At 38.4% G+C, this 27,400-nt stretch overlaps 1 protein-coding gene and 1 long non-coding RNA gene across 2 annotated transcripts; one reads left to right on the forward strand and one right to left on the reverse strand.

The window, feature by feature from the left end:
- Window positions 1–1,844: 1,844 nt before the first annotated feature.
- Window positions 1,845–7,637, reverse strand: LOC110331044. The gene is made up of 3 exons (XR_002380986.1): window positions 7,521–7,637; window positions 4,688–4,793; window positions 1,845–2,172 (listed from the first exon to the last, which is right to left on the reverse strand). It is a non-coding gene; the product is annotated as an uncharacterized LOC110331044 (long non-coding RNA).
- Window positions 7,638–7,750: 113 nt separating this feature from the next.
- Etaa1 (ETAA1 activator of ATR kinase) lies at window positions 7,751–22,447 on the forward strand. The gene is made up of 7 exons (XM_021210926.2): window positions 7,751–8,044; window positions 9,005–9,130; window positions 9,398–9,474; window positions 12,626–12,738; window positions 12,974–14,934; window positions 20,376–21,501; window positions 21,678–22,447. Exons 1-6 carry the CDS (start codon window positions 7,813–7,815, stop codon window positions 20,498–20,500), a joined length of 2,634 nt encoding a protein of 877 aa, XP_021066585.1. The 5' UTR covers window positions 7,751–7,812; the 3' UTR covers window positions 20,501–21,501; window positions 21,678–22,447.
- Window positions 22,448–27,400: the final 4,953 nt, after the last annotated feature.

The raw sequence follows: 27,400 nt of genomic DNA on the forward strand, positions 1-27,400 counted from the left end.
CCGAAACAGGGTCTGTCCCAGAAGTTAGGTTGCTTCTGTCTGTCCGGAAGCTGTGTAGCTTCTGTGATCCACACTCTCGCCAGTGCAGACTGGAGCCTAAGCAAACTGGAGCAAAGATGGCTCTCCTGCCAGCTCAGGCCTTGAGACTCCTCCCGGGCAGACCCCCCTCCTCAGGTGGGAAAGGCACTGGATTACTGGAGCCAGAAATGGGATCTTTCCCAGAAGCTGTGTCACTTCTGCAGGCCGCCCTCTCCCTGGCAGTGCACTGGAGCAAAGATGGCCCTCCTGTGGGTTCAGGCCTGGAGACTGTTCCTGGACAGACACTCCTCCTTGGGCAGGAAAGGTGCCGGATGACTGGAGCCAGAAATGGGATCTTTCCCAGAAGCTGTGTAGCTACTGCAGGCTGCCCTCTCCCTGGCAGTGCACTGGAGCAAAGATGGCTCTCCTTCTGGCTCAGGCCTTGAGACTCCTCCCGGGTTGCATATATTCTTATACTTGCCTCCTGCCAGCTTATTATTTCTAATTCTACCTGCCCTCCCTATATCTGACTGAAGTCTGTCCTTCCTGTGATCCTGGTTGTGTCAGAACTCCTCAGAGTTCAGCTGTCTCTGTGATCCTGTGATTCTGTGATCCTGAGGTCCTGGGTATGTCAGAGCTCCTTGGAATCAAGCTGCCTCTGGGACCCTGAGATCCTGGTGTGACCAAGTTCATGGAATCCTGGGATCCTGGGATTCTGTGGTCCTAGGCATGTTAGAGTTCCTAGGAGTGGAGCTTCTTCTGGGTGTTGTGGGATTGGCTGCAGATTTGGTGCCAAAGGTCTGCTCAGGGCACCTTTGATGCTTTGATCCTGGGCATGTTAGAGAACCTGGGAGTGGAGATTCCTCTAGGTGTTGTGTTACTAGCTGGGGAATTTCTCAAACAAGGTGTGCTCAAGGCAATGGCCCAGACTGAAAGGAACCTGTGCCACTGGTTGGGTGGAGTTCCTGGGAGCCTGGGTCCCTCTGGTTCCATTTACTTCTGATGTTGGGGCAGATGTTGTGTCTTCTTCACCTCCTATCCTATGATTCTGGGAGTGTGAGAGCGCTCAAACTTAGTTCTAGGACTCTCATCACCCAAACTGCAGGTAAAACACAAAGAGCGAATAAAGGTATGATTTCCTCTGGAGAATTAGATTTTTAGATTAAAAGCTACAACATGTTTATTGGTAAATATAATGCATGCATGGAAAGATATATGTGGATAAAGATGCAGAGTTTACTGAATTAGTACAAGATGACGTTTATGACAGTAAAATGGGTGAGGGAACAGACATGGGATATGAGCCTTTGTCTTCTAAATACTGTTCACTTCTTCCATCCAAAAGTCACTGTATTGATGACTTCTCTCATCACAAGTGAGCAAATATCTGACAAAAACATGTGAGAGAGGAATTATTTGGGCTCATACTTTGAGAGTAGATGGCAGACAAATCAGGGCAGTTTTGGCCCTTGACAAGTGTAGCATATGGCTGTAGGGTGTATCACACAGGGCAAAGGAAGAAGAGAGACTGGCTGGAGGAGGGGCAGAGGTATAACCTATGAAGCCCATCCTCTGGGAACCAACTTCCTTCAGGTAGGTACCATCTCTTAAAGGCTCTACAAGCTCCACCAGCACTAGCAGATACCTAGTGTTCAAGCCTATGAGCCTGTGGGTGATATACTACATTCCAACCTGAGCAGGGACCGTGATTCTGAATTTTAGGACAATCACTTCTCAGATCTTTCTTAAACATTTCAGCACTGAGGTTTACATTCATATATCAGCCACTTTTCTGTTTGCTGTGACAAAATTACTGACAGATACAATTTAAGGAACTATGGATTTATTTGGATTAGGAAAAGAGTAAAATGCTTTAAGCAGGGCTTAATGGGCCACTCCAAAGTGAATGTGGAAGACATTGGTGGTAAGGGTAGTTTGAACTGTTGGGGCCTGGCTCCAGAGTTTTCTGAGAAGAATCATAGTATTTTGCCTAGAGATCATTCTTGTGATATTTTGGTGATGAGTGTGGCTGCTTTTTGCCCTTGTCTGAAGAGTGTGTCTGAAGTTAAGGCGAGGAGATTTAGATTATTTGTATTGACAAAGAAAATTTCAAAGCTGCCTCGTATGAAGAGAGTGTTTTGCAAATGGAGCAAGCTGAAAAAATAAACCCACAAACGGTATGGTGTGAAACAGATTATAGATATTAAATGGAATTAAGGGATTGTAGACTTTGGAGCAAGATCTCACCCAGTATCCATCTTGTATAAAGGAAATAACGAAAAACTTAAGGCCAGGCATGGTCCCAGAACTCAGAACACAGAAGCAAGCAGATCTCTGAGTTCAAGGCAAGCCTGGTCCACAGACCAAGTTCCAGGACAGCCAACCTTAGCCAGTGAAGGAAGCCACAGAAAAGGAAAGCTGATGAAGATATAATTGAATGGGGGGGGGGGGTACATGTCCCAGCCCCAGCAAGCAGCAGAACTTGGCAGTTTTGGCCAAGTGGCTCTGCCTTAAGAGTCAAGAATAGAAAAGGTTAGAGAATTTCCCTCTATAAATAAGGAAAGGGATATTCCTGTGTGGAGGAGCAGAGAGGCCATCTGTGTAAATATACACTCCCTTCCATGACTAGGGAAAGCCATGAGGCCAGGTGTAAGGCATCCCCGCATGGAGAACCAGAGAGACCAGTGCATGAAGCTGTAAAGTTGAAGTTGCCTTGGAGACCCCAAGATTTTGGAGATGCCTGAGTCCTGGGATACCTGCCAAGGAAAGCTGATAACAGGGAATAGAAACAGCCCAAGAGAAAGAACTGTACGGAAGTTGATGAAGGTGAAAAGAGTTGGAGATCTGAAGAGCATTTTGACATCAGACACGGAGATGCAGAGTTTGGAGTTTGCCCAGCTGATTTTTAGTCTTACCTTGTTCCAGTGCTTCCTCATTATGCTTCATTCCCTACATTTTGGAATGGCAATATATATTCTATGCCATTATATTTAGAACTCATGACTCTTCTAGCACCATCTCTACATGTATACTGCCATGCTTCCTGCCATGAAGATAATAGACTGAGCCTCTTAAACTGTAAGTCAGTCCCTAATTAAATGTTTTCCTTTGTAAGAATTGCCTGGACCATAGTATTTCTTCCCAGCAATAAAACTCTAATTAAGACAACCTCCTAATAATGCCTTCAAATCATAAACCTGTTAGTAAGTTAATCTACTCAGTGAGCTAGAGACATCATGATACAAACATGTCCCCAAAACCCTACCTCTAAACCCTGTTTTTGCTTGACTGTTAAATGTTGTTCACAGGTTCATATGTCTGAATATTTAGTTACCAACAAGTGTGTCTTAGTCAGGGTTTCTATTCCTACACAAACATATGACCAAGAAGCAAGTTGGGGAGGAAAGGGTTTATTCCGCTTACATTTCCATACTGCTGTAGATCACCCAAGGATGCAGGACTGGAACTCAAACAGGTCAGAAAGCAGGAGCTGATGCAGAGGCCATGGCAGGATGTTCTTTACTGGCTTGCCTATCCTGGCTTGCTCAGTCCACTCTCTTATAAGAACCAAGACTACCAGCCCAGAGATGGCACCACCCACAAGGGAACCTCCCCCCTTGATCACTAATTGAGAAAATGCCTTACAGCTGGATCTCATGGAGGCATTTCCCCAACTGAAGCTCCTTTCTCTGTGATAACTCCAGCTGTGTCAAGTTGACACAAAGCTAGCCAGTACAAAGTGGTACTGTTTTGGGAGACTGTAGAATGATTTGATATATGAGATCTAAGTAGGAGAAGTAGGGTTCTAAGGACATGGCCAAGTCTCTCTGTTACCTGCCTTGCTGAGATGTGATAGTTCAAGCCACATGTTTCCCACCATATCAAATAAATCCCATACCATGCCTCTCTAGCCAGAAACTGTGAGCTAAAATAAATTATCCTTCCCTTAAGATTCTTATGCCAGATACTTTGTTCTAGAGACGAGAAAACTACCTAACAAGAACTTATATCAGGACTAAGTACTCTTTTGGAGACATTTCATATCTAAATCATATCAGGGCTCTAAGTTATAGATGTGGATTTTTGTTTTTTGTTTGTTTGTTTGTTTGGTTGGTTGGTTGCTGCAACAGAATCCCTGACAAAGAGAAATTTAAAGGGATACAGTCATTTTGGCTCACAGTTGTAGGATACATCTCCCATGGTTTGGAATTCAGACAGTAGCAACTTGAGGTAGCTGAGGACAATGCTTGTGTTCAGCATGCCTCCTCCTTTTTATGCAGCCCAGAACCTCACCTCTTGTAATGGCGATACCCACATCAACCTAATCCTGATGTGTCCAGATGCTAACCTAATCTAGATAATTCTCACAGAAATGCCAGGAGGTCTGTCCCTTTGGTGACTTTAGACCCTGCCAAGTTAACAATCAGATGTTGCGGTTTTGTCAAGTTGACATAACTGGGAAAAAAGAATCTTAATTATGAAAATGACTTTATCAGACTTCCTGTGAGCAAGTTTTGGGGGGGCATTGTCTTGATTACTGATTAATGTGGAGGGGGGCAGATCATTGTGGGTGATACCTCCCATGGGCAGATAGATGGCTCTGTGTTGTATAGAAAAGCAGCTGAGCAACCCATGAGCAGAAAACCAGGAAGCCGCATATAGCTCCTACCTCCAAGTTCTTGCCTTCACTTCCTTTGACAGACTGTGATGTGGAAGAACAAGATGACACAAACTCTTCCCAAGTTTCTTTTGGTCATATCACAGCAATAGAAACCCTAAGGAGCAAAATGGTGCATTTTGATGGAGAGAAGTTATAAGTTATCAAATTAATGTGTCAGTGTTATGGGATATTTGATTACTGTACATAGAAAAACCTAATTGTTAGCCAAATATATAAACTTAAATAGATGTCCGATTCAGTTATATGTTCTGAAGAGTTGCCGTTTGGGTGTGCCTCTAAAAGACTCCATAGAAAAGAATGCCAAGAAATGGAAAGTTCTTGCCTATTTTAAGGCCTTTTGCTTAGGAGAGTTCTTGTGGTCTTTGCTTTATGGCCCCAGGCAAAGTCAGCTGGATAGCCTTGAGCTGCCCCACCATAAAGGTGAAATGATTTGGCAAACTAGTGACTTGGCTTGGAGCACCCACAATGATATTGCTGTGGTTTACCCTGTCAAGGGTGTAGAGGAGGAGCTGGAGACTTCTGTGATAAGCAATCAGACCTTTGAGAACTCTCTCTTTAGGCTTGGAGGAGCCTTATGGAAGAAGCCCCTGGTAAGAGGTAAGGATTTTCGTCTTTGGGCTTGCAGGAATAGCAGAGAAGCAGCTGGCAGGGCACAGGTTAAACAGTATCCTAGGAAAGAGAGCTAAGAAGCCCTCTTGGGTTTGGAAGAGATCCAGAGAAAGGTAGATTAGCTCCATAGAATGATACAGATAGAAAGATATTTCTAAAGAGCTAGCAGTTTACTTGGAGAATCAGGCTTGTACATAGATGTTTTGTAAATAGTTAAGAAAATAAAATTACATCACTTAGCAGGTTTTACCTCAGTCTTTGCCTCTTGTGTCTTTATTGGCATAAATAAATTTTTTTCTGTCATGATGACAGTATACCTAATTTTATAAAATAAAAAGTATTTTACAATTAGAACCAATTTGATTTGATTTAGGGCTATGAATTGACGCAGTCACCTCATTTTTTCCATGTGTGAATCATATTGATGTACATTATATATAATCCATATATATGTACTTTTTCAGTTGTCATTATTCATTTTCTGAGATAAGATTGCTCAATATAACCTAGGTGGCCTCAAACTCTCAATTTTCCTGCTTCAGCCCTCTGCATGCTGGGAGGATTGCACATATGAGCCACCCTTCCATCTGGATCTACTATTTATCTCCTATAGTCCTTTCTCATTCTTTAGATGGCTTTCTTTTTTTTTTTTTTTTTTTTAAGATTTACTTATTTTATTTATATGAGTACATTGTAGCTGTCTTCAGACACACCAGAAGAGGGCATCAGATCCTATTACAGATGGTTGTGAGCCACCATGTGGTTGCTGGGAATTGAACTCAGGACCTTTGGAAGAGCAGTCAGTGCTCTTAACCACTGAGCCATCTCTCCAGCCCTGATGGCTTTCATTTGTATTATACAAAGCCTCTACTTAGGTGTAAGTCTGTGGAAGGGCATTTCATCTGTTTCATCCATTTACTGACCGTTCCTTCACCACCAGAACACTGTCCTAATTCTTAACCATCTCCTGACATTTGGGTGATATTCAGCTTCATTATGCTTCAAGAGATCAAGAATTTCTTGTCTATTTTTCCTTTTTCATTTCATGTCTTAGAGTAAAGGTATCCTCCCTTTGCATGTGCGTGTGCCCCTGTTCTGAGATTAAGTGCATCAGCACAGACTATAGACCAATTTGGGAACAATTGACTCTGTAAAGGTAGTGAGTGACACATCCCACAAACACAGCATAACCCTTTTTATTTTGGTCTTCAATTTATTTCAAAGGTGTTTTATAGTTCTCTCTGCAGAGTTGACACTCTTTTATTTTACTATTTCTTGCAAATCATATTCTTTTAAAACTTAGAATTTGGCTTATTACTAATGTATTAAAGCACAATCAACCTCCGAGTTTCACTTCATTTTGGGACTGGAAGAAGGCACATCTATGTTGATGATTCTCTTTAGGGCCTACACCTGTGGTCCTAGCACTGACTGTCATGAGACAAGACCAGGAGTTCACAGCGAGACTGCTTTAAATAAGGAGGCAGGGCACACATAAGACACTGTCTGACAACAAAAAGACAGACACACTTCATGATACAGAAACTGGAGTATTACAGATATAAAACCAACTAATCTTTACGGCTATCTTTAGTGCCCTAACTAGCCACTAAGAACCCAGCTGTCAGGATTAGCATCCTGTAGACTGTAAGGTAAAAACTTTGGAATGCACTGTTACCAGACCACTAACTTCCATCAACAAAAGGGATGGATCTCATGAACTATATCCTCACCTAAAGGCTATGGAGGAATTATCTCCTGCTTTGTTGTAACCCATCTACTACTTGTTGTCCCTAACAAAGTGCCTGGCAAATGCTTTGTCTTTTGTTCTGTGACTGTTAAATCTGTGCAATTGCTTTTATATTGAAACATGTGTTTAGGCCAACCTGAATCAATGCTCCCTGGCCATGATAATTATTACTTGATTCAAAGTAAACACTATTTTATTCCTACTACGATGACAGCTCTGTTTTGCATGTACAGTTTCCAGCGACTGTTAGTTTATTAAATTAATACGTTTTCCTGCATTTTGGATCTATGCACATAACAGAACATCTATGAACTATTGCGTTTATTACCTCTTAAACTATAGTCTTTATTTTCTCATATTATCGAATAACACACCATCATTTGAATCTTAGAAATAATCAATTACATTTTAAATTCAATAAGAATCTGTCATTGTATATGATCTCTTTACTGTCTCACATACCAAGTCCCTGTCACAGATCCAGAAAAGGGTCCTACAATTCCTGCTAAGTTGGATGAGGCTGATGGTAGACCTCAGAAAACTCCTGTTTCTTCAGTCTTGGCGGCAGCCTTCGTAACCCCGCCCCTCACACTGACGCAGCCAATCAGCACCAGGATTAGTAACCCGCCCCTAGACCGAGGCAGCCAATTAGAAGCAGCATATTTTGCGCGCCCGACTTGCAAAGATGGCGCTGGCCGGTGGCGCGCGGGCTCTCTGCGGAGCAGTTGCCCGGCTCCTCGGTAGCAAAATGTGAATGCGGCTGAAGGTCGGTGGCACGGGAATGAGTCGGCGAAGGAAGCATGCGGACAGCCCTGCCCGGAGGAGCACGCCGCGCAGGGCGGCTGCCGACAACTGCTGCCCGGCGGCGGAGCCGTGGCCGCGGGGGTCCAGGGCGGCCGGCGACTCCCAGCTCAGCCGGGCGGCCGTGCGTTCTGCGCGGCGGGCGCAGCGGCGGGCGGCGGCTGACGGCGGGCGCAGCCCCCGGGGTGAGGACAGGGCGGGGAGCGGAGCCTGGCGGCGTGGACGGGGCGGGAGGCTGCAGAGCCGAGCCCGGTAAACCGGGCCTTTTCTGAATGACTGGTTGTGGGCGGGGTCTGCCATGGACTGTGCTCCGGAAATTGGGCGCCTACGCCCGTTGTTGTTGTTGTTGTTGTTGTTTTCCTCGCTGTTTTGTTTTGCCAAAAGGGCCACCTCAGAAACTGTAGTGTGCTCCCGGAACTTGCTAGGTGTAACATCCGGTTAGCCTAGCAAACCGATGGCGCGTTCATTTCCGTAAACCTGGAGTTAAGTGATTTCTATCCCAGTAAGGACCAGACGCATACATAACCTCTGTCCTAGAGTGTGTTCGTAAAATGCTACGTCTGTTACCTTGCCTGAGGCTGGGAAAGAAGAAGAACATTGTAAACATTCAAGTGATTCTAGATAGAGCTTCCCTAGAAACAAATCACTATTGGTTTTGGAGTGGATGGAGTAGAAAATTTGGATCGAGTTTACAGGAGGGGCTTGTGAGAATTTAGCGTGGGTTTCTGTTTGGATGCATTTCCTATACATCTGACATCATGGAAGCACCTACAGCCTGGAGTTGGTAATTCAGTGATCTGGTATCATTCCTGGGCCTATGGAATTTAAAAAAAACAAAAACAAAAAACCACTTCCTAACTACAGTGCTAAACTTATGAAGTATTAAGACATTTTTATTGAAACATTTCCATTGTAGTTAAAGTAATTGTCTTTAAGAGACAAGCTTTATATTGGACATGAGAATTAATTTGACTCTAGTTTTTTTTGGGGGGGGGGATTGGAGACAGGGTTTCTCTGTGTAGCCCTGGCAGTCCTCGAACTCACTTTGTAGACCAGGCTGGCCTCGAACTCAGAAATCCGCCTGCCTCTGCCTGACTCTAGTTTTTATGAAGTAACACTTAAGCAATGGTTGTCATCTTATGCAGAAAAGGAGACACCGACACAAGTCGTGAAAACGGATTTACTGTCCTGTACCTTCAGTTCTCCAAATGATCCAGATGGACAAACTGATATCTTCTGGGATCAAAATTCTCCAATGACAAAGCAGTTAGGTAATCTGTTATTGTTTTTATGTGGGTAGGTGCTTGAAGAATTATTGTCGGTAAACTTTTAGCCCGGTAACATCATAGTACAATATTTTTGGGTCTTTTTTTTTTTTTTTTTTTTTAAGAATCTCATCTGTGATTTTTCTGTCTTAATATGCCATGATACTAGGGTGGAGTCATTTAAGTTGTACTGATTACAATTGTTTCCTAAAAAGTGACAACTGATTTTAAAATTCCTGGTCTAAAATTCATAGAAGTGTCTTGTTTCTTTAGGTAAAGGAAGAAAAAAGCAGGTTTCCAGTGCATACAGTGATGAAATTTCACATATTGTTAACCGTATTGCTCCTCAGGTAAGTATGGCAAGTTTAATAGTTTATAAAACAGCAAAGATTGTACGTGGCGTGCTTGTGTGGTTCTTTCATATGTAAAGTAACATGTTTATAGAGCAACCAAGGCTACTTTTCTGACTGCATGTCTTGAAAAAAGGAACATACACTACAATGTACAATATGGTCCTATGTCATAATCCATGGGACATGGTTTCATGACCCCTTTGGATAACAAGATCTACTGATTCTGAAGTTCTTCATATAAAGTGGTGTGGTTTTGCATGGTAACCTGTGCGTGTCTGTCTCTCCTTTTCTTCATTTATTCTTTCGTTCATGTGATAATGCTGAAACTCAAACTCAGGGACTCACTTTTACTGGGCCAGTGCTCTACCACAAAGCTAGGCCTCCATTCCTTCCCATATTCAAGTCATCTCTAGGTTATTTAATCCTTAAATAATGTAGTTCGTGGCTATGGTGTACTGAAGTTTTTATTGTTTGTGCTTTATTGATTAGTGTCAGTCATAGGTGCCACAGTAGAGAGAGAAGCTCACCAAGGTGCTAAGTTTTCATTTTCGAAAGAGCAGAGGGGTTTTATCCTTTTTGGAAAAGACTGACATAGCTAGCCCACTCCAGTTAATTTATTCAAACATTATGCAAGGTTAATTGGGGCTGGGAAAGGTTCCAGCTGCCAAAGTTATCTTGCCCTTGCTGCCTGTGGCAGACAGCCCACACAAATCTCCATCCCCTTTGACCACAGCTAGCCATAATCAAAAATAAGAACTCAAGGTTTGCCAGGAGTGTCTTAGGACCAAGGTTGATGTAGCTGCAAGCAAGATCTTAACTGCAGATTCACTAGATTTCTTCAAGGTTTCGACAGATTCAAAACAGTTTCTCAGCCTCTACTGATTGACCAAAACATGGATGGCAAAGGCTTTGCTGAAGCTTTTCACTCTAAGCCAGACACAAGGACTCTACTGTACATATTTCTACAGTGCTTCTTCACTGTCCATAGTGAAAAGTTTCTCTCTTGCAGTTTTTTTTCTTAGTATACTTAATGACTTATAAAATCATTCAGGAACACTGTAAAATCCGGAGGTCGGTCGCCGGATTTAGATATAGGCCTTATGAAGCCTCCCTCTTCTGCTGTGACACCTAGGGAGTCAATTAATTGTTCCTAGCCCCAATTCATTCAACCATAAAGCAGAATTATGACCAGCTTTGCTTTCTTCAGTGGATTATTAGGATTAAGGTACATAAAAATTTAATGTTAATGGCGATTTACTTATTTTGTTTTTTTTCCTTTACTTCAATTTTTGTGCCCTTTGAGTGAAGAAGTTTCAATATTTAACACAAAAGAGTCCAGTAACTCATTCCTTTTATTAGTCCTGTCACTGTTAGAGCATGAACCCAGAAGAGAAGCTGTTCTGAGTTTTTTTTAAATCTTTTTCTTAATTTTTTTACGTTTTAAAAAGTATGTGTGTATATGTATATTTATGTACGCATTTATGTATTACTTGCCTGCCCACACCCATAGCAAGTGTGTGGGAGAGGTCACCTTGCCAGAGTCAGTTCTCTTCTTTGGCTTATGGTTGTCCCAGGGAATGAACTCAGGTCATAAGGCTTGGTGGCAAATACCTTTACATGCTGAGCCATTTTGCCAGCCCTCTTTTTCTTAATTGACAACACTTAAATTCAAAGAATATCTAAGTTTGTTTACTGTTGTCTTTGAGGAAATTGTTATGTTTTTCCTTAATATGGCCTTGGATAGTGTATTACTGGCCTATAGTAGTGACCCACAGATGCCACTGGTCCAAAATGTGATTATGAGGAATCACCATATTCAAAAAGAGAAGATAGGTACTTTTCTCTGGTTATAGAAACCTAGACATGTAGTCAACAGTCAGTACAGCTTTGTAGCTGGTACCTCTGCTTCCCATGGTGCCATGCCATAGGATTCATTGTATCAACTCTTCATTTCTGAAATACATTTATGCTATGTTATTACTGTGTGTCTTTATTAACGACATCAAGACATGTTTGGGCTGACTAGCCTAACATGAATGATTCAAAGTTGAGTGTACTGTTGGTTCCTTAACTAAATGGGCTGGAAAGAGCAACTCATGTAAAGACAGCAATACTAGGATTATACAATCAATGTCTTCTGCTGGACATTCTTAAAGCAGGTTAATTGTTGGCAGCTTTAAGATTTCTCAGAAAATGTCATACTCTTCATACATATTTGCGGTTTTCTTAGTTATTTTTGTTTTTTTCGAGACAAGGTTTCTCTGTATAGCTCTGGCTGTCCTGGAACTCACTTTGTAGACCAGGCTGGCCTCGAACTCAGAAATCCACCTGCCTCTGCCTCCTGAGTGCTGGGATTAAAGGCGTGTGCCACCACGCCCGGCCACATGCTGTGACTCTTTAATACAGTTCCACAGGTTGTGGTGATCCTCAAACAAAATTATTTTTGTTGCTACTTCATAACTAATTTTGCTACTGTTATGAATCATAATGCAAATATTTTTTGGAGATAGAGCACTGCCACAGGAGTCATGACACACAGGTTGAGAACAACTGGTTTATAATATAAAGCTTATTTTATTACTTTGTGATTAAGGAACTAAAAACGTACAGCAAAAATACGTTGATTTTTCTGCTTTTGTCTTTTTGTCTGTTTGTCCATTCTTAGCTTTAGCTTTGACCTTGCTGTAAAATCTCTAATCAGTTCTGACATTACTTCTATCCATACTCTCAGTTTAAGTCAGTAGAGCTGAGGAAAAGAAAACTTGGAGCATCACAACTGCAGAAAAAATTCTGAATATATTCTTATTTTCAGGTCTGATAGTTGTATGTAGTTTGTTTCTGGTTTTGTGAAAATCTTACAACTAAAATGTTATATGTATATAATATCAAAATATATTTGATAGGCAATGTACTTCTAACCTTGGCTTTTATAAATATGGAATTCCTAAGTTTGAATATTACTTTTTACTTGTGGGAATATAAATGGATCATAGCTTCTGCCTTTCATTGTTTGAGTTTGTTGAGTGCTTCCAACAGAATTCTCCCCCTCTAGTCTCCTCTCTCTCTCTCTCTCTCTCTCTCTACTTAGAGAGGGAGGAGTGCTTATTAGTTTTATGGGACTCTTATACTTCTCTTTCTTCTTTCAAAGGATGAAAAACCAGCAACAAACTCCATGCTGGGTGTATGGATTGGCGAAACTGCTATTCCTTGTACTCCTATTGTAGTAAAAGAAAAATCAAGAATGAAAATCAGCTGCACAAAGTGAGTTCAGCCTTCACTTCTTGAAATTCAGTAAGGCAGGTACTCTATTCTTACTAACATTTTTGGTTTTAGATTAAACCAAAATAGTAAACAGTTTATGTTTCAATATGTGAGTTAAAAACATATTATTCTGAGTTAAAATTTTGGTGTTTTGTCACACCAAACTATACTAAACAGTAATCGAGTAGTTATTAAACAGTTTTTTAATTAAAATGTTCCAATGTTTTTTTAATAGATTAAAAACAAAAAATCGAGAAAAAGAACTTATGAAATTGGCCCAACAGTTTGATAAAAATATGGAAGAACTTGATGTGATCCAAGTGCAAGATGGGAAGAATCATGATTTTTTCCAGATGACTTCAGAAATGGGACATTTAGATAACCATAAAGATTCTGTGCAGATGCCGTCAGATGATGTAGTTCCTGAAATCACTTGTACTCCAGTAAAGAAGCATGTGAAAGGAGACAGTAGAATATCCCTGGCGAAGGGGCAAGACAGCAGTCAGAAACCCTTTGACCAAAATGTTGAAGCAGCCTTTAATGCTATTTTTGATGGTTCTACTCAGATGTGTAGTGGACAGCTAAGCCAAGATCTGTCAGATGCATTTTTGAACAATAGTAAAACTTCCTTGAGAAAGAAAAATGCCTTACTACAAGAGGAAATACTTACTACTGAAACTCTGCTCACTGAAAACCTGCTAAATAAAACTCCAATATCACCTTCCCCTCAAATAGATTCTACCATAATACTGAAATCATGTGTGACTCCCTGTCCTAGGACACCAGCAGCATCTGATATACAACTTGATGAGTTGACTGCTAATGATTTTGAGGATGATTGGGAAAGCTTACTAGGCAGTGAACCCTTCCTTTTGGAAAATGCCGAAATGCTTGAATTCGTTCCTTCTACGGCTGCCCAAGATACTTGCCAGAAGGCACTTTGTACCTCAGTTGGTGAAAATGATACAAACACATCAAGAACAAATATGAATCTAGGTGGAACGTTAAGAGATTCAAAAGTAACACTGGATCTTCCTTCAAAGACACGAAACAGAGAACTAAGAAATGCTGGAGAATATAGGTTTTCATCACATCCAGGTGATGAATCAAGGAAGGTACCAATCACAGGAAATAAAGTGAGTTTTGAGAAATTTGTCACTAACAAAGATGAAGATTATATTGCTCTCTCTAATTTTAAAGTGAAAGAAGATTGTCGCAATAAGTGCATACTTAAACATTCTTCTAATGCGTCTAGTTCATACACAAGGCATCCTAATAAACAAAAGTCCGAGCCTGGTGTTAATCTGCCTTTGCAATTACCCACTACTGACCCATTTGATTCTGTGTTCTTGGGCAAAGAAAATATTGTGTGTAACACAAATCAGTCTCATGGATCAAAGTTCAATCCTTCCTTTGACGACTGGAATGATCCGCTGTTGGCCAGTGAGATGATTAAAGCGTGTCATCAGTTAGAGACTACCTGGGAAGCAGATGATGTAGATGATGATTTGTTATATCAGGCTTGTGATGACATTGAAAGACTAACTCAGCAAGACAACAAGGGCAGCAAGGAGTCAGAAAGTGTCAGTACTTCCAAACATGGATCCAAAAATACTTCTACTGCATCTAAACAAGGAAGTCAGTCGGGGCCATCTAAACATTGGAATGTTGTCAGCTCTGCAGTGCCATTGTCTTTAGCAAATAAACCACAGATAAATAAGCCAGTAACGGTACAGAAAAGAGATATATGTAGAGATTGTCCCAATATTTTGGATGCTACAGATTTGTCTGTGTGCTCTAAGAATTCAAGTGATAATCAGCATGGACCAGTACAAGTGAATAGCTCAAAATTTGTTCTTGGAGGAAGTTCAAATTTGAATGTAAGTTTAGGTCCTATGAGCACAAAAAATGCTACTAATATAAAGTTGAATACTCAGCAGCTATCCCACAACAGCTTAGCAGATACAGCTCAGAATGACAACAAAATTCTGAAGTTATCAAAATTCACATTTAAGAAGAAAAATCCTCAGTTTCTTTCTCAGTTAAATCAAAGTCATCTAGCAGGAACTATGCCTGTTGGCAAAATCTCAGAGGATTTAGGAAAAAGGGAATCTGTCAATTCATTGCTTGTCATTCAAGAAAATCAACAGCAAGCTTCAATAAAATATTCTGAGTTTTTGAAACCATCTTCCCCAGGTATGTATAAAGTAGTTTTCTTTGAAAATTATTAATGTTATTTGTTTTAACCAACAGGTACTAAGTAGTAACAAAAGAAAATTGAGTGCTAGTTGTGACAGTTGATGAGTTATTTGATTGCTACCCTTTTAATTCTTCCAATTCATCTTTCCTTCGATTGTTATTCCTTCAAAACATATATTTCATTAATCATACCTCAAAAGGTGCATCTTGAAACTTACAACATTGCTGCCACCCTAAATTCAACTTTTTCCCTTTAGATTCCAGTCTTTTTTAAAAAAAAACATATTTGAAATATTTAATACACAGAAGAGTGTAAGATCAGGAGGACAATATAAATGTATTTTTGTACAGCACTTTTACTTTGCTTTTCCTCATAGTTTTACATCATCAGGAGTCTTCAAAACAGCAAAATAATCTTTTAAATCCGCATAAGAAGACATTTATCCTCTCTTCCTCCTCCACCTCTTCCTCCTCTTTCTGCACGTATGCCCTTTCTCCCCACACCCACCCTACATGTGACTCCCCTGGCCTCAATCCTTAGGGCCAGTAAACTCACCTGAGAGCAGCTTCCCAATAAACCTGCCTTTAATGTAATCTTTAAAAAAAAAAAAGAAGAAACACAAGAGGGAAGAAGATATATATGTGTAAAACAAGCTTCAGTGGAAGGTTCTTTTTACATAAAATCTAAAGCTTAAACTATAGTCAGAAAAATATTATCTTCCCTTAAGCTGTCTTACTTACTAAAATTAAAATGTAGGAATACAATGGTATATGGTATTTGGACTAATTACTTTGAGAACACCACTGTTATTAGTTTGGTATATGTCCTGAAACTTTAAATCATCTTGTATTATAAAAAGTGATGTTTGATTATGACATTTTCATACTTACACAGGTTTTTTGTTTTTTTTTTTTTTGTTTTTTAGAGACAGGGTTTCTCTGTATAGCCCTGGCTGTCCTGGAACTCACTTTGTAGACCAGGCTGGCCTCGAACTCAGAAATCCACCTGCCTCTGCCTCCCAAGTGCTGGGATTAAAGGCATGCGCCACCACGCCCGGCACTTATACAGTTTTATCTTAGTTGCTGCATCCCGTTACCCCTTTGCTACTGGTCCCTTCCTCAAATGGTCATCCTTCATGTCATTTGTTTTTATTCACTACGTTCTTTAGTGAATGGGCACTAAGGTTGGTTACATGACTTAGCTGTTGTGTATGTATATTTTTGTAATAAACAGGGTATACACGCCTATCTATTGCTTATTTGCTTTGAATCATTCAGTATATAACAACAATAGTATAACTAGTCTTAGCCTTTGAAGACCCTTTGTACTGATTGTCCTAGTGACCACACTAGTGTGTGTGTGTGTGTGTGTGTATCTGGCTATACCCACCAACAATGCGTAAAGGTTTCTCCCACCTAGATAACCATTCTAGTTTAGGTAAGCTAAAATGCAAGTGTAGTTTTGATTTGTATTTCCTTGATGGATAATGATGTTGAACATTATTTTAAATGTGTTAATTTCTTGGCTTATTTAAATTTCTTTGGGGGGTGCTTATTTAATTTGCCACTTGTTTTCTGGATTATCTGTGTACTTTTTGTATTTAGTTGTTGAACCTATTTTCTGGATATTAGTCCCTATTATAAGTATACGGCACAAGTATTCCCCGGTTATTTAGTTTGTGTATGCACTGGTTATTAATTCTGTTGTGCAAACTCTTTATAATTTGATACAGTCCTGCATCTCAATTCTGGCTATTTTTTCCCTGAGCTATTAAAGTCCTTTCCAGAATTTGTAATCCATTGCCTGTATTTTGAAATGTTTTACCTGATTTCCAGTAGTTCAAACAGAACTTACATTAATATTTTTAATCCATATTTATTGGTTTTCAAAAAGGGTGAGAGATACTACATACATATGGATATGCAATTTTTCCAGCATCATTTGTTAAAAAGCTATCTGTAATGTATGTTTTTAGACCCTTAGAGAATCAGCCGCATTCAGATATTTGTGTGTCTTTGTGACAGCCCTGTGCTGATTTTGTTACTCTTACTCTGTGACAGAATTTGAGATCGGGTTGTTTTGGTGTCTCTGGCATTATTTGTTTTACTTAGGATTGCTTTAGCTGTGTGTGAGTGTGTGTGTGTGTCCATCCCTATCCCTGCATAAGTTTCTGTATAAATTTTAGAATGTCTTTTTCTAGTTTTCTGAATTATGGCATTGGAGTTTTGGTGGGGATTGCATTGAATGTGTAAACCCATTTTGGTGATAGGGCCATTTTTCACAGCTTTAATTCTTGTGCGTGAATATTGGAAATATATTCATCTTCTAGTGTTTTAAATTTCTTCTTAGTTCTATAGTTGTCATTGTGTAGGTCTTTCACAACCTTGGTAGTTTTACTCCTAGAGTTTTGTTGTTGATTGTTTTTGTAGTGAGTTTGATATATAGAAGACCAACTAGTTTTTGTGTATTAGTTTTTTTTATACTGTTATATTACTGAAAATATTTACCTGATCTAGTGATGTCTTTGGAGCCCTTTATATATATGATCATATAGTTAGCAAATGGATATAATCTGGTGCCTTCTGTTATTTGTATTCCCTCTTAGTGTGTTGCTATAGTTAAGACATCGAGCACTGTGTTGCTATAGTTAAGACATCGAGTACTTTTCCAGCAGTATAATGTTAACCGTAGGTTGGTCTCAGATTCTTTATTGTGTTGAGGTATGATCCATATGTTCCTAGATTCCTTAGGGTTGGCATCATGAAGGACTGTTCAGTTTTATTTAAAACTATCTGGAAATGTGTTGAGATGATCATGTGAATTTTTTTTTAGCCTTAATTTTATTTATGTTTTATGTTTATTGATTTGCTTAGGCTGAGTCACATCTGCATCCCTGTACTTAAGTCAGCTTAGTCATGATCTTGTTACTATGTTAGTGAATTTGATTTGCAAGTTATTTTACTGAGTGAATTTTACTATGTTCATTCAGGAAATGTATTGTTATATCCTTATCCAGTTTTAATATCAAGGTAATACTATCTTTGTAGAATGAACTTGAATTACTTAAGACCTCTGATTTTTTTTTGTTTTGTTTTGTTTTTTTGTTTTTTGTTTTTTGAGACAGGGTATAGCCCTGGCTGTCCTAGAACTCACTTTGTAGACCAGTCTGGCCTTGAACTCAGAAATCTGCTTGCCTCTGCCTCTCAAGTGTGGAATTAAAGGCGTGCCACCACTTGATTTTTTTTTTTTTTTTAATATAGGTAACTCAGAGCTATAGACTTCTTTCTCTTAGCAGTGACTTAGATGTATTCTAAATGTTCTATAGTAAGTTGTGTTTTTATTTTTACTTGATTCTAGACATTTCTAAACTTCCCTTCTGATTTCTTAAGTGAACCGCTTTTTCCCACGTGGGTCTGGTAAGAAAAGAAATCCACAAGCTGATAGATCTTAAAGTAAATTATCCCCACCTCGTGTGTGTGTGTGTGTGTGTGTGTGTGTGTGTGTGTGTGTGTGTGTGTGTGTGTGTTAAGACATAGGACATCTGTTTTGGAGAAAGTTTAGTGGGTTAGGAAAATTTCTGCTATGATTGAATTGACTTATTTCCATTAGATTAGATGGAATAGTTTAACTTAGTGGGGGAGGTAAGTTGGGTGATGTGTCAGCCATTTTATCTCCTGGTTTTAGTTTTTTCTGAGAGGTCTGTTCTCAGAGGTTTACCTTTGCATAGTGACTTGGTACTTCCTTCTGTCACTTCTCAGTATTTCTTTCTCTAGATTTAGTAAATTTTATGCGTTAATTTTATTGAGTGGCCTTTCAAGCCTTTAGTCTGTTTCCTCTCTCGTAGACAACAAATGCTTTGGTTTGGTGTATTACGTCTCTTTTTTGCATTTCCTTAATAAATTAGAGGTGTCATTTTTGTAAGTACCTATAGGTTTCCTTTGATTTGCATATTGTATGTTATATTGTTGTTTGTGTTAGATACTCTATAATGATGGAGCTTGGTTGGGTTAGTTTTTGCAGTTACAACAGTTCAGTAGGATTTCTACTCCTTTACAGATTTCTGAACTTTGTGTAATTGTATCTATTAATTCTGAAAAACATAATGAAGAATGTTGTAAATTTTGAAAGGTATTACCAAATTTCCTTCAAATGACTAGACAGATTTTGATTTTGTTTTTATTATTAACAATGAGTATATTTCGATGTTACAGCCCAGTATGTCTTAAAACATTAAAATTTGTTGACAGTCCATTATAGTTGTAAATATTATATAAATTTATTTTAAACTCAATATATTATAACTAGTTAGGTAAGGTTTCTAAAGTGAATTGCATATACTTTAAATTCCAATAAAGACTTAATCCAGACTGCATTTTAGGTAGATGTATAATTTTGCCTTTTATCCTAGCAATTTTTCTTTTAGGTTTGTTCATAATGCTGAATCTTCCTGGTTAACATTAGCCTCACCTGTGTTTTGTATTGTTTTTTATTCACTTTTCCTTTGATGTGTCTGTAACAAGCTGTTCTCCAAGTTATATCCTTGAAATAAAAAACTGTTAGTAGTTTAAGGCCAGAGTTAGTCAAGTTGCAGCCTGTTTTTATACGACCAGTACATTAAATCTCATTTTTTAAATTTAAAAATTTAGTGTTTTTTAAAAAAATACATGAGCATAACATGACTATTCTTGTATAAAATGGAGTCAGCAGTTGGAATGATAAGATTTTGCTATCTAAAGTTAACTTTGAGGGTGGCGTCCTATAGAGAATAACAGTTGCTGGCCCTTATGCTTAAAAAAAAGTCACTTAGTTGCTTAGTACTGTGCAGCAATAGTACTGTGCAGCAATTTGACTTTGTGTTTGATATTATATACACACACATAAGAGAAAAAGTGTGTGTGTTTGTGTGTCTGTGTTTGTGTCTGAGTGAATGTGTGTGTTAGTGAAAAGTAGATGGGAAAGTGTTTAACTCTTCCTAAATCAGAATTTTATAGTGCGATTTCATACATTTGAAATGATTTTCCATATTATTAAACCCATTTTAAAGACATTTTATTTGTCTCTGTCATTGTAGACTAGTAGCTTGTTTTATAAAATGTATTTTGGTAGTTCTCTGGTATGGAAAATAGCAAAGTCTAGCTTAGAAATAAAGACATCTGAAGAGTTCATTTGAAATAAATAATTCTTGAGTATTCTCTCCCATTTCTGGTTATACCAAGAAACGAAGTTGATGGATAATATATTTTGAGAAATTATGTTCCTTCATTAACATTTTATTTACTATGTATGTACTTGTAATTGTGTAATATACATACATATATAATATACATATGTTTGGTTTAATAGTCAAACCAGAGTGATGAAGAAGCAAAGATTATAGCAAATATTCAGAATGACTTAAGGTTATAAGATTAATTCCTATGCTTTGTTTAATTTTTAGATGAAGAAGAGAGAAATAGGAAGTATTCTCCTGAAGAAATTCAACGAAAAAGGCAGGAAGCACTGGTTCGAAGAAAGGCCAAAGCTTTGCATACTCTGCAGTCAGCTCCTATTTCACTGCCTTGATGAAAGTCGAGTTAGATGGTCTCACAACTATTAATAGCTATCTGTGATAGGACTTTTGTTCTGATTTCTCTATGAGAAATTTAATACTGACTTATAAAGCATGAGCTTCTACTTTATTATTTAATAAATCAGTGTTTACAGTGGTAAATGAAACTTTTTCAGAGATGTATGTGAATTATGTATATAAGTTTTTGAAAAGTTAGCAGTTATGTATATACAGAGGAAAATACTTGTCTTTATTAAATGGTAGCAGATGAGCATCAAAAATAGCTATGAAGCTTCTGTGGAAGGCTTTCTCTAGCACAAAGATTAAAATTGCTAAGTAAACAACAACTTGGTTTTGTAGTGTCATTATCAGTTAAGGTTTTTTTATACATTGTTAATTTTTAACTAATATTCCCATAGTCTTACTGATCTTGCTGAAAAGTAGAGAATTACTTTTTATTTTCAAGAAAATTGTGTTTAATTGCTATCGAGAAGTAGCTAATTTTAATATTTCTAAAATGTGATTCAATTTGAAAACATTTCACTGTTAGGAAAACCACACACTAGGCATTAAGTTTAGTTTAGCAAAAAGGAAAAAAGAAGAAAAAAGCTTTATTATGTAAGTAATAAAGCATCATCGACATTTAAAATTGGCAGAAACGTATCTGATTGAGCTTCTTCTTCATATAGGTGGACGGAACAATTCAAGCTGTTCTGTTTCTTTGTGTGCATGTATGTTTGAGTCAGGGTCTTACCCAGTGGCCCAGACTGGCCTTCAACTCTCTCTGTCACCCAAATGGCCCCAGACTATCAGTGATCCTCTTGCCCCATTCTCCCCTGTGCTCTTAAGTATAGATGTGTGCCACCGTGCCCAACTTAATTATGTTACTTTCAAAGTCACAGATAAGTTAAACCTGTCCTTATGTGAGAACATCTTTTTTTTTTTTTTTTTTTTTTTTTATGAACCAGTAAATTTACTTTTATAGAAACAAAAAGAATGCCATTTGAAAGTCCAGGTTTATTTTAGTTNTGGCTATTTCCTTTCCATAGTAAGGTTGTCTCTACTTAACAGGGAAAGGCTATTTAAGAGGTTGATAGCAATCTTATTGCACTTGCTATTATTACTTCTGAAATTAATGAACCAGTAAATTTACTTTTATAGAAACAAAAAGAATGCCATTTGAAAGTCCAGGTTTATTTTAGTTTCAGAAATATAATTTAATTCTACTAAAATNCCCCCTAAAATAAAAATAAAAACAAAATATAAAAAGATAAATAAGTATTGGTGGATAGCTATCAGACAATTAGCAGGCTTGCAGGTCTCTGAGGATGATCTGATCTCACGTTTTGGTCCTTTCCTCTCATTTCCCTGATAACATACTAACTGATGAAGGAAGATGTGTCATAATCGTTCATCTTAGAATTCATAAGGCCATGGGCAAGGCAGAAGAAGCATCAACAATGCTCACCTAAGGATTTAAAATAACATTTCAAAGGGTAAAGGTTACAGGGCTTTGTTGACATCAATAACGGTCATGTGAGAACATCTTAACCGTTGCGTAATTTCCTTCAATCTTTTCATACTTAAAATAATTGGAAGGAGCATAAACACTTTAATATAGTCTAAAGTACATTAAAGACTGCTTATTAGCAATACTTACATACATTCTTTATTTTAAAGAATTAACTAATCTTTCCAGGATTCAAAATTAGACTTTCTATTCTCAGTTTTCTTATTACTGTAATTTCCCTTCTAATTAATTATTTAACTTCAGTGTTTTTCCCTCTGTCATCCTCCCCCCCTCCCTTTTTGGCTTTTAAACAATGAGCCATTAATAAAAGCCTTTAAACTAAAGGTTGGGGGGCGGGTGCCAGTAAGGATGCTAGTAGTTTTTTAAATGCTTTTTAAAAAATATGAAGAAAATTATAGATATGAAGCATTCATCTTGGTCTGATGTTCACTACTGTTCAGGTGTCTTAGCTTTGACAAACTGATAGTTATTATGTATCATTTTCAAATGTTATTTTTATATGTACAATAAAACATTTTAGTTTCTTTGTATTATCAAAGAGTATATTATAAAGACCTAAATAAATGTTTTAAGTTATTATGTAAGAAAGTGAAGAGACTAGATTCCTTTTCTAGTGAGTCTGAATTCAATCTGTTCTAAGTCTCTCTTTGCTCAAGTTCTCCCATCACTTGTTTCTGTAGAGTTCTTTTAAGTCCATCCTGCCCATCCTTTTACACTTGGCCTGGCGAGTCTGTTCTTTTTTGGAATTTATACCTGACCATCCTCACTGAAATTGATATTGTCTAAGTGACTCCTGCTAACTTTCTAAGGAAACATAAAAACACTTCTGGATAGTGGAGATGTGCTGGTCCAACAGGCTACCCCTCTCTGCCTTTCATACCACATTGCTCTCCTCATTCTTTAGTGTCTTTGGAAGGACTGGTATGCAAAGGGCCACCTAGTTTGCATAAGTTGGCACTTTTCCAGTCTCCCTGGGATGTTGTGTAGTGGGTTGGCATGATGCTGCTTATATTCTAATGCTAATATTGAGCCCCCAAGACATGGTTGTCCCAGAGAGGAGATAATCTGTATGTAGACCTAAGTAATCCTGTGACCTTGCCCTCAAGTTAGTTTTGATTTGTAAATAAAGATGACACAGCCAGTAGCTGGGCAGAAGAGACATAGTTGGGTTTTAGGGTTCCTGGGCTTGAGGTTGGAGAAGAACCACAAAAAAAGAGAAAAGGTGAAGGAGAAAGGAGAAGACACCATGGGCTAGGGGACTTCATGAAAACATGGCCCTGAGGGCTAGTCAGTTGAAGTTGAGAGTAGCCCAGATGATGTGCATGGTAATTTCAGGGTTGTTGATAGGAAAGTAAAATCTAATAGCATAGAGGATAGATAATCTGCCCAGCTCTTGTGCTGTTTAAGGCTTACTGTAAATAATAAAAGTTGCGTGTCTTTTATCCAGGAACTGAATGGACAAGGTGGGGTAGAAACTCCAGATTGTGATTAAAATCTATAACAGTGTCTTAGAAAGTCAAAGAAACAACTGGTAGGCCTGGCATCAGTAGTGTTTCAAGCTCTTTGGCTATTTTTGTTTCACTGAAAGTTTAATTCAGCAAGACCTTATTAAAGAAAAGAGCCCCCATACCTGATCCTGCCCTCTTTTTCTGGACCCTTGAGAGTTCCTGGGGACCAAAGAACATACATTGGCTGGTCCATGAGGAAGGGGGTTACTTGGTCCTTTGGAGGTTTGATGCCCCAGAGAAGGGGGATATTAGAGGGGAGAAGTGGGAGTGGGTGGGTGGGTGGGGGAGCACCCTCTTAGAGGCAAAGGGGAGGGACATTAGGGTGGAGGGGAGACCAGGAAGGGGAACAACATTTGAAATGTAAATAAAATGATAAAGAACAAATACCTTTCCGCCTCTGCTTACTACTGCTCTGTGATGGCTACTAATTATATTTTGAATGATTTTAACTCAGCTTCTACTTGTGGATTTTTTTCTTGTTCCACTTAAATCAATTGTAATTCCTATTCATTGATCTTTTAGAATTAGAAAATGTTTCTGGGGACAATTTACATTTTATTTAACACATAGTTGATTGAAGTGCTAAACTGAATTTAAATGATCTAATTTGATGTTCAGCTTTTGCTAGTGTGATCATAAGCACTAGATTCACAGAACACCAGATGTCTTTTCATAGGTGCTCCTAGTGAACACATGTAGGTGTTGGTTTTACACGTTTCTCCTTCTAAAGTCCATTGGATAATAAATTATAATTAGTGAGCTGCATTTAACATTGCTGAATATTTTGCTTACATGAATAGCTTTAAGCTTTGTATTTAACTCTTCTCAATACAGTGATATAACACTTCTGTTCCCATTTTCTATGTGAGGGAAATCGTTAAGTAGATTAAATGACTTTCTTGAACCCAGAAAGTTAGGAGTTAGTGTTGGAATTTGAACTCATATAAATAGTATAGTATCGAATGTTGGGATTAAAAATTCTGTCAAAACTTGAAACTTGATGCCACAATAGGAAATCACAGTTGTGTATCTTATAAGAGCAAATGTAAAGGCTTTGTGGAGAGTATCTGGACTTACAAGTAAGGCTGCTGTAACAAAACACATGCAGTAAGGAAGTTGTTAGGCAGTGGTTTTACTCTTATATGCTTAGCTTTCTGTGAATTTAGCCTTTCCTCCTGTCAAGTCATGCAGCGCTGTGGAGCACCCTACACAAAGCCTGATTGAAAACTGAAAATCTTGTAGCAACATGGAAATTTTACATTTGTAAAATACAAATTGGACTTATATCTAGCTATTTTCTTTTTATGATTTTTTTTTCTTTTTAAGAACAGATGTAGTAAAACTAGTCCAAGGCAAGACTAGCTATGTAAGGTTGTTTTGTTTTTAAGTAAAATTTATGAAGATAGAGCACAATGAAAAAATTGAAACATCCAAATCGTTGAATTTCATATTTCAGAAAAAAAAAAATGCCTTTATGAGCCTGAAATCACTTCTTCCCTTAGTAACACAGGAGCCTATTAGAGGAAAGGAGGGAAGAATTCTTGCCAGAGGTTGCATTTGTTTTGGGGTTTGGGGATGATCTCCGGTTTTCAAAGCCTTCTCCAATGCTTTTGGTCAGTACTTTACAGTGAGTGAAGCTTGACTATGACCCGTCCGCACGCAGGGCAGTGACCAGTGTGCCTTGTTACCTGTGTTTCTGGTGTCTGCCTGGGAATAGAAGGGTGCAGCTAACAGCAACCTCCAAGTTCTTGGTACCTTTTGTTTCTCATGCACTTTTGAAAAAAATTTTCTTGAAACTTGGAGTGCTGTAGAACTGGGGCTGACACCCTTATAAGGTGCTGCAGTAACCATATTGTAATCAACTCAGCTATTGAGTGATTGACGTCTGTGGTAGGACTTTCAAATTTGCAACGCCTATGCACCTGAGAAGTTTTAAGTAACCTGCAAACTAAAAAATACAAGTCAAATATTTATAAATAAATCTTCAAAGAATTTATTTTTAAAATAAATCAATTCTTAAATTGTATGTGTATGTGTGTTTGTGTAATTTTGCCATTCACTAGAGATGAAAGCAAATTTACACACTGAAATTAATATACTTTTCATAACTAAATCTTGCCTGACTAGTACTCTAGAATATACATTTTTCAAAGTCTTATTTCTCTGATGAAGCCACTGTTTATCTATAAAGAGGAAACATGTACTTTGTTAAATTTGTACTTTAGTAACTCCACATATCAGAAAAAAAAAGATAAAAAAGGTGACTGTTGAGATCTCAGTTATATGAGCACCATGAGTCTAGAGGGACAAGTTGCTGTTGTGCAGAAGAGATGTGTCATTGCTTCTCAGGATGCATGTTTCTGTATATTAATAGCTTTTTAGATAGCTATTAAGGTACTAAAACTGATAACTGTCTATAGGGACCGTTTGCAATAAAACTAGTTATGATTTGAAAAAAGAAAAGATCAGGCCAAACCAAGACTGAAACCCATCAGCATTAACACCAAATACTTCAGCTCGTGTCTAGACTTTGGAGCTTGCATTACAATTAATTTTTTGGGCTCCAAAGTTAGAAGCCCCAAACCTGCAGCACACAATTCTCACGGAATGTTTCTACTCCATGGTTTCAGCTTTCCTCAGTACATATCCCATAGTTGTGGCGTCGCCAATCTCCAAGGATCTCCATTACAACTTTGGCTTCATCTTAATATTCTCCCAAATGACCCTTTCATGGTCTTATTGAAGAACCCTAACCCTGCCGTATAACCTAGCCTCAGCAGCTCTCTGGAAACATGGTGCAAAAATATGCAAGTATATAAGCCTGCATCTTATATACTTGCAGAACCAGAACAATGTGGCTGATGTCATCAGTTTCTGCTGCCAACTCAGGATCACTGTTACCTTTTCTTCTGTGTGCTAACCCCAGGGAAACACAGGAATATTTTCCGGAAACGCTTCCCTGGTGTTATCAGTTTAGACTATTTCAAATTAGTTTCAACTTTCATAAAATGGATTCTTTAGTGGATGGAGACTTACTTGGCGCAGCTTTTCTGTTGTGCCTCAGCAGTGTCAAGCATGTCTTTAGTGACACAAGTTGTTGGATGTAATTGTAGGATAAGCTGCTTGGCTTCCTTTTCTACCTGCCTTTGCTCCAGGAGGGCTCGAGTTTCCAGCCCACTCCAATGATGCCTGAATCCACAAATAAAAGACACAGACAGCTTTAATATTTTCAAACTTGCCTTCTATGCACAATTGCTGGTTGCTATTACCTCCCTCCAATTCATTTTCTCCATCTCTCCTTCCACCCTAAACTTAATGGCTAGTATCAGGTAGCCCCCTGCCAATATCCTTGCCCATCCACCAGTAGCAGAGGCCATAGGCCCTAGCTGCCCTGAGACCTTACATTATTGTTGCCTTCTTTTCATTGCAAAGCATGGCAGGAAAAAAAAAAAAAAAACAAACCCTCTCTCCTTCCTTGTACTTGCTGTTTCCCCAGAAGTCTCTACCTTCTGCCCAGCAATTGAATACTGGCCTTCTTTATTGACAAATCAAGAACCAATTAGGGAACTAGCACTTAGTATCAGAACCTCCCCTCACAATAAGTAATATCTTTTTTTTAAACTTATTTTATTAGAGATTTTTTCATTTACATTTCAATGCTATCCAACAGCTAGAAGAAACACACAAATCCCTTAAAGAATTACAGGAAAACACAATCAAACAGAGGATGGAATTGAACAAAACNATTAAGGATCTGCAAAAGGAAGTAGAAACAATTAAGAAAAACCAAAGGGAGACAACTGTGGAGATAGAAACCCTAGGAAAGAAATCAGGAACCATAGATGTGAGCATCAGCAACAAAATACAAGAGATGG

Source organism: Mus pahari, chromosome 13 (assembly GCF_900095145.1).
Source record: "Mus pahari chromosome 13, PAHARI_EIJ_v1.1, whole genome shotgun sequence".
NCBI lineage: Eukaryota > Metazoa > Chordata > Mammalia > Rodentia > Muridae > Mus > Mus pahari.

Excerpts from the sequence above, each read along its gene's own strand:
- Etaa1 (XM_021210926.2), top strand. The coding sequence starts at position 7,813 with ATGCGGCTGAAGGTCGGTGGCACGGGAATGAGTCGGCGAAGGAAGCAT. Across the intron at positions 8,045-9,004 it reads CGGCGGGCGCAGCCCCCGGG|AAAAGGAGACACCGACACAA; the intron begins GTGAGGACAGGG and ends CATCTTATGCAG. Across the intron at positions 9,131-9,397 it reads TCCAATGACAAAGCAGTTAG|GTAAAGGAAGAAAAAAGCAG; the intron begins GTAATCTGTTAT and ends TTGTTTCTTTAG.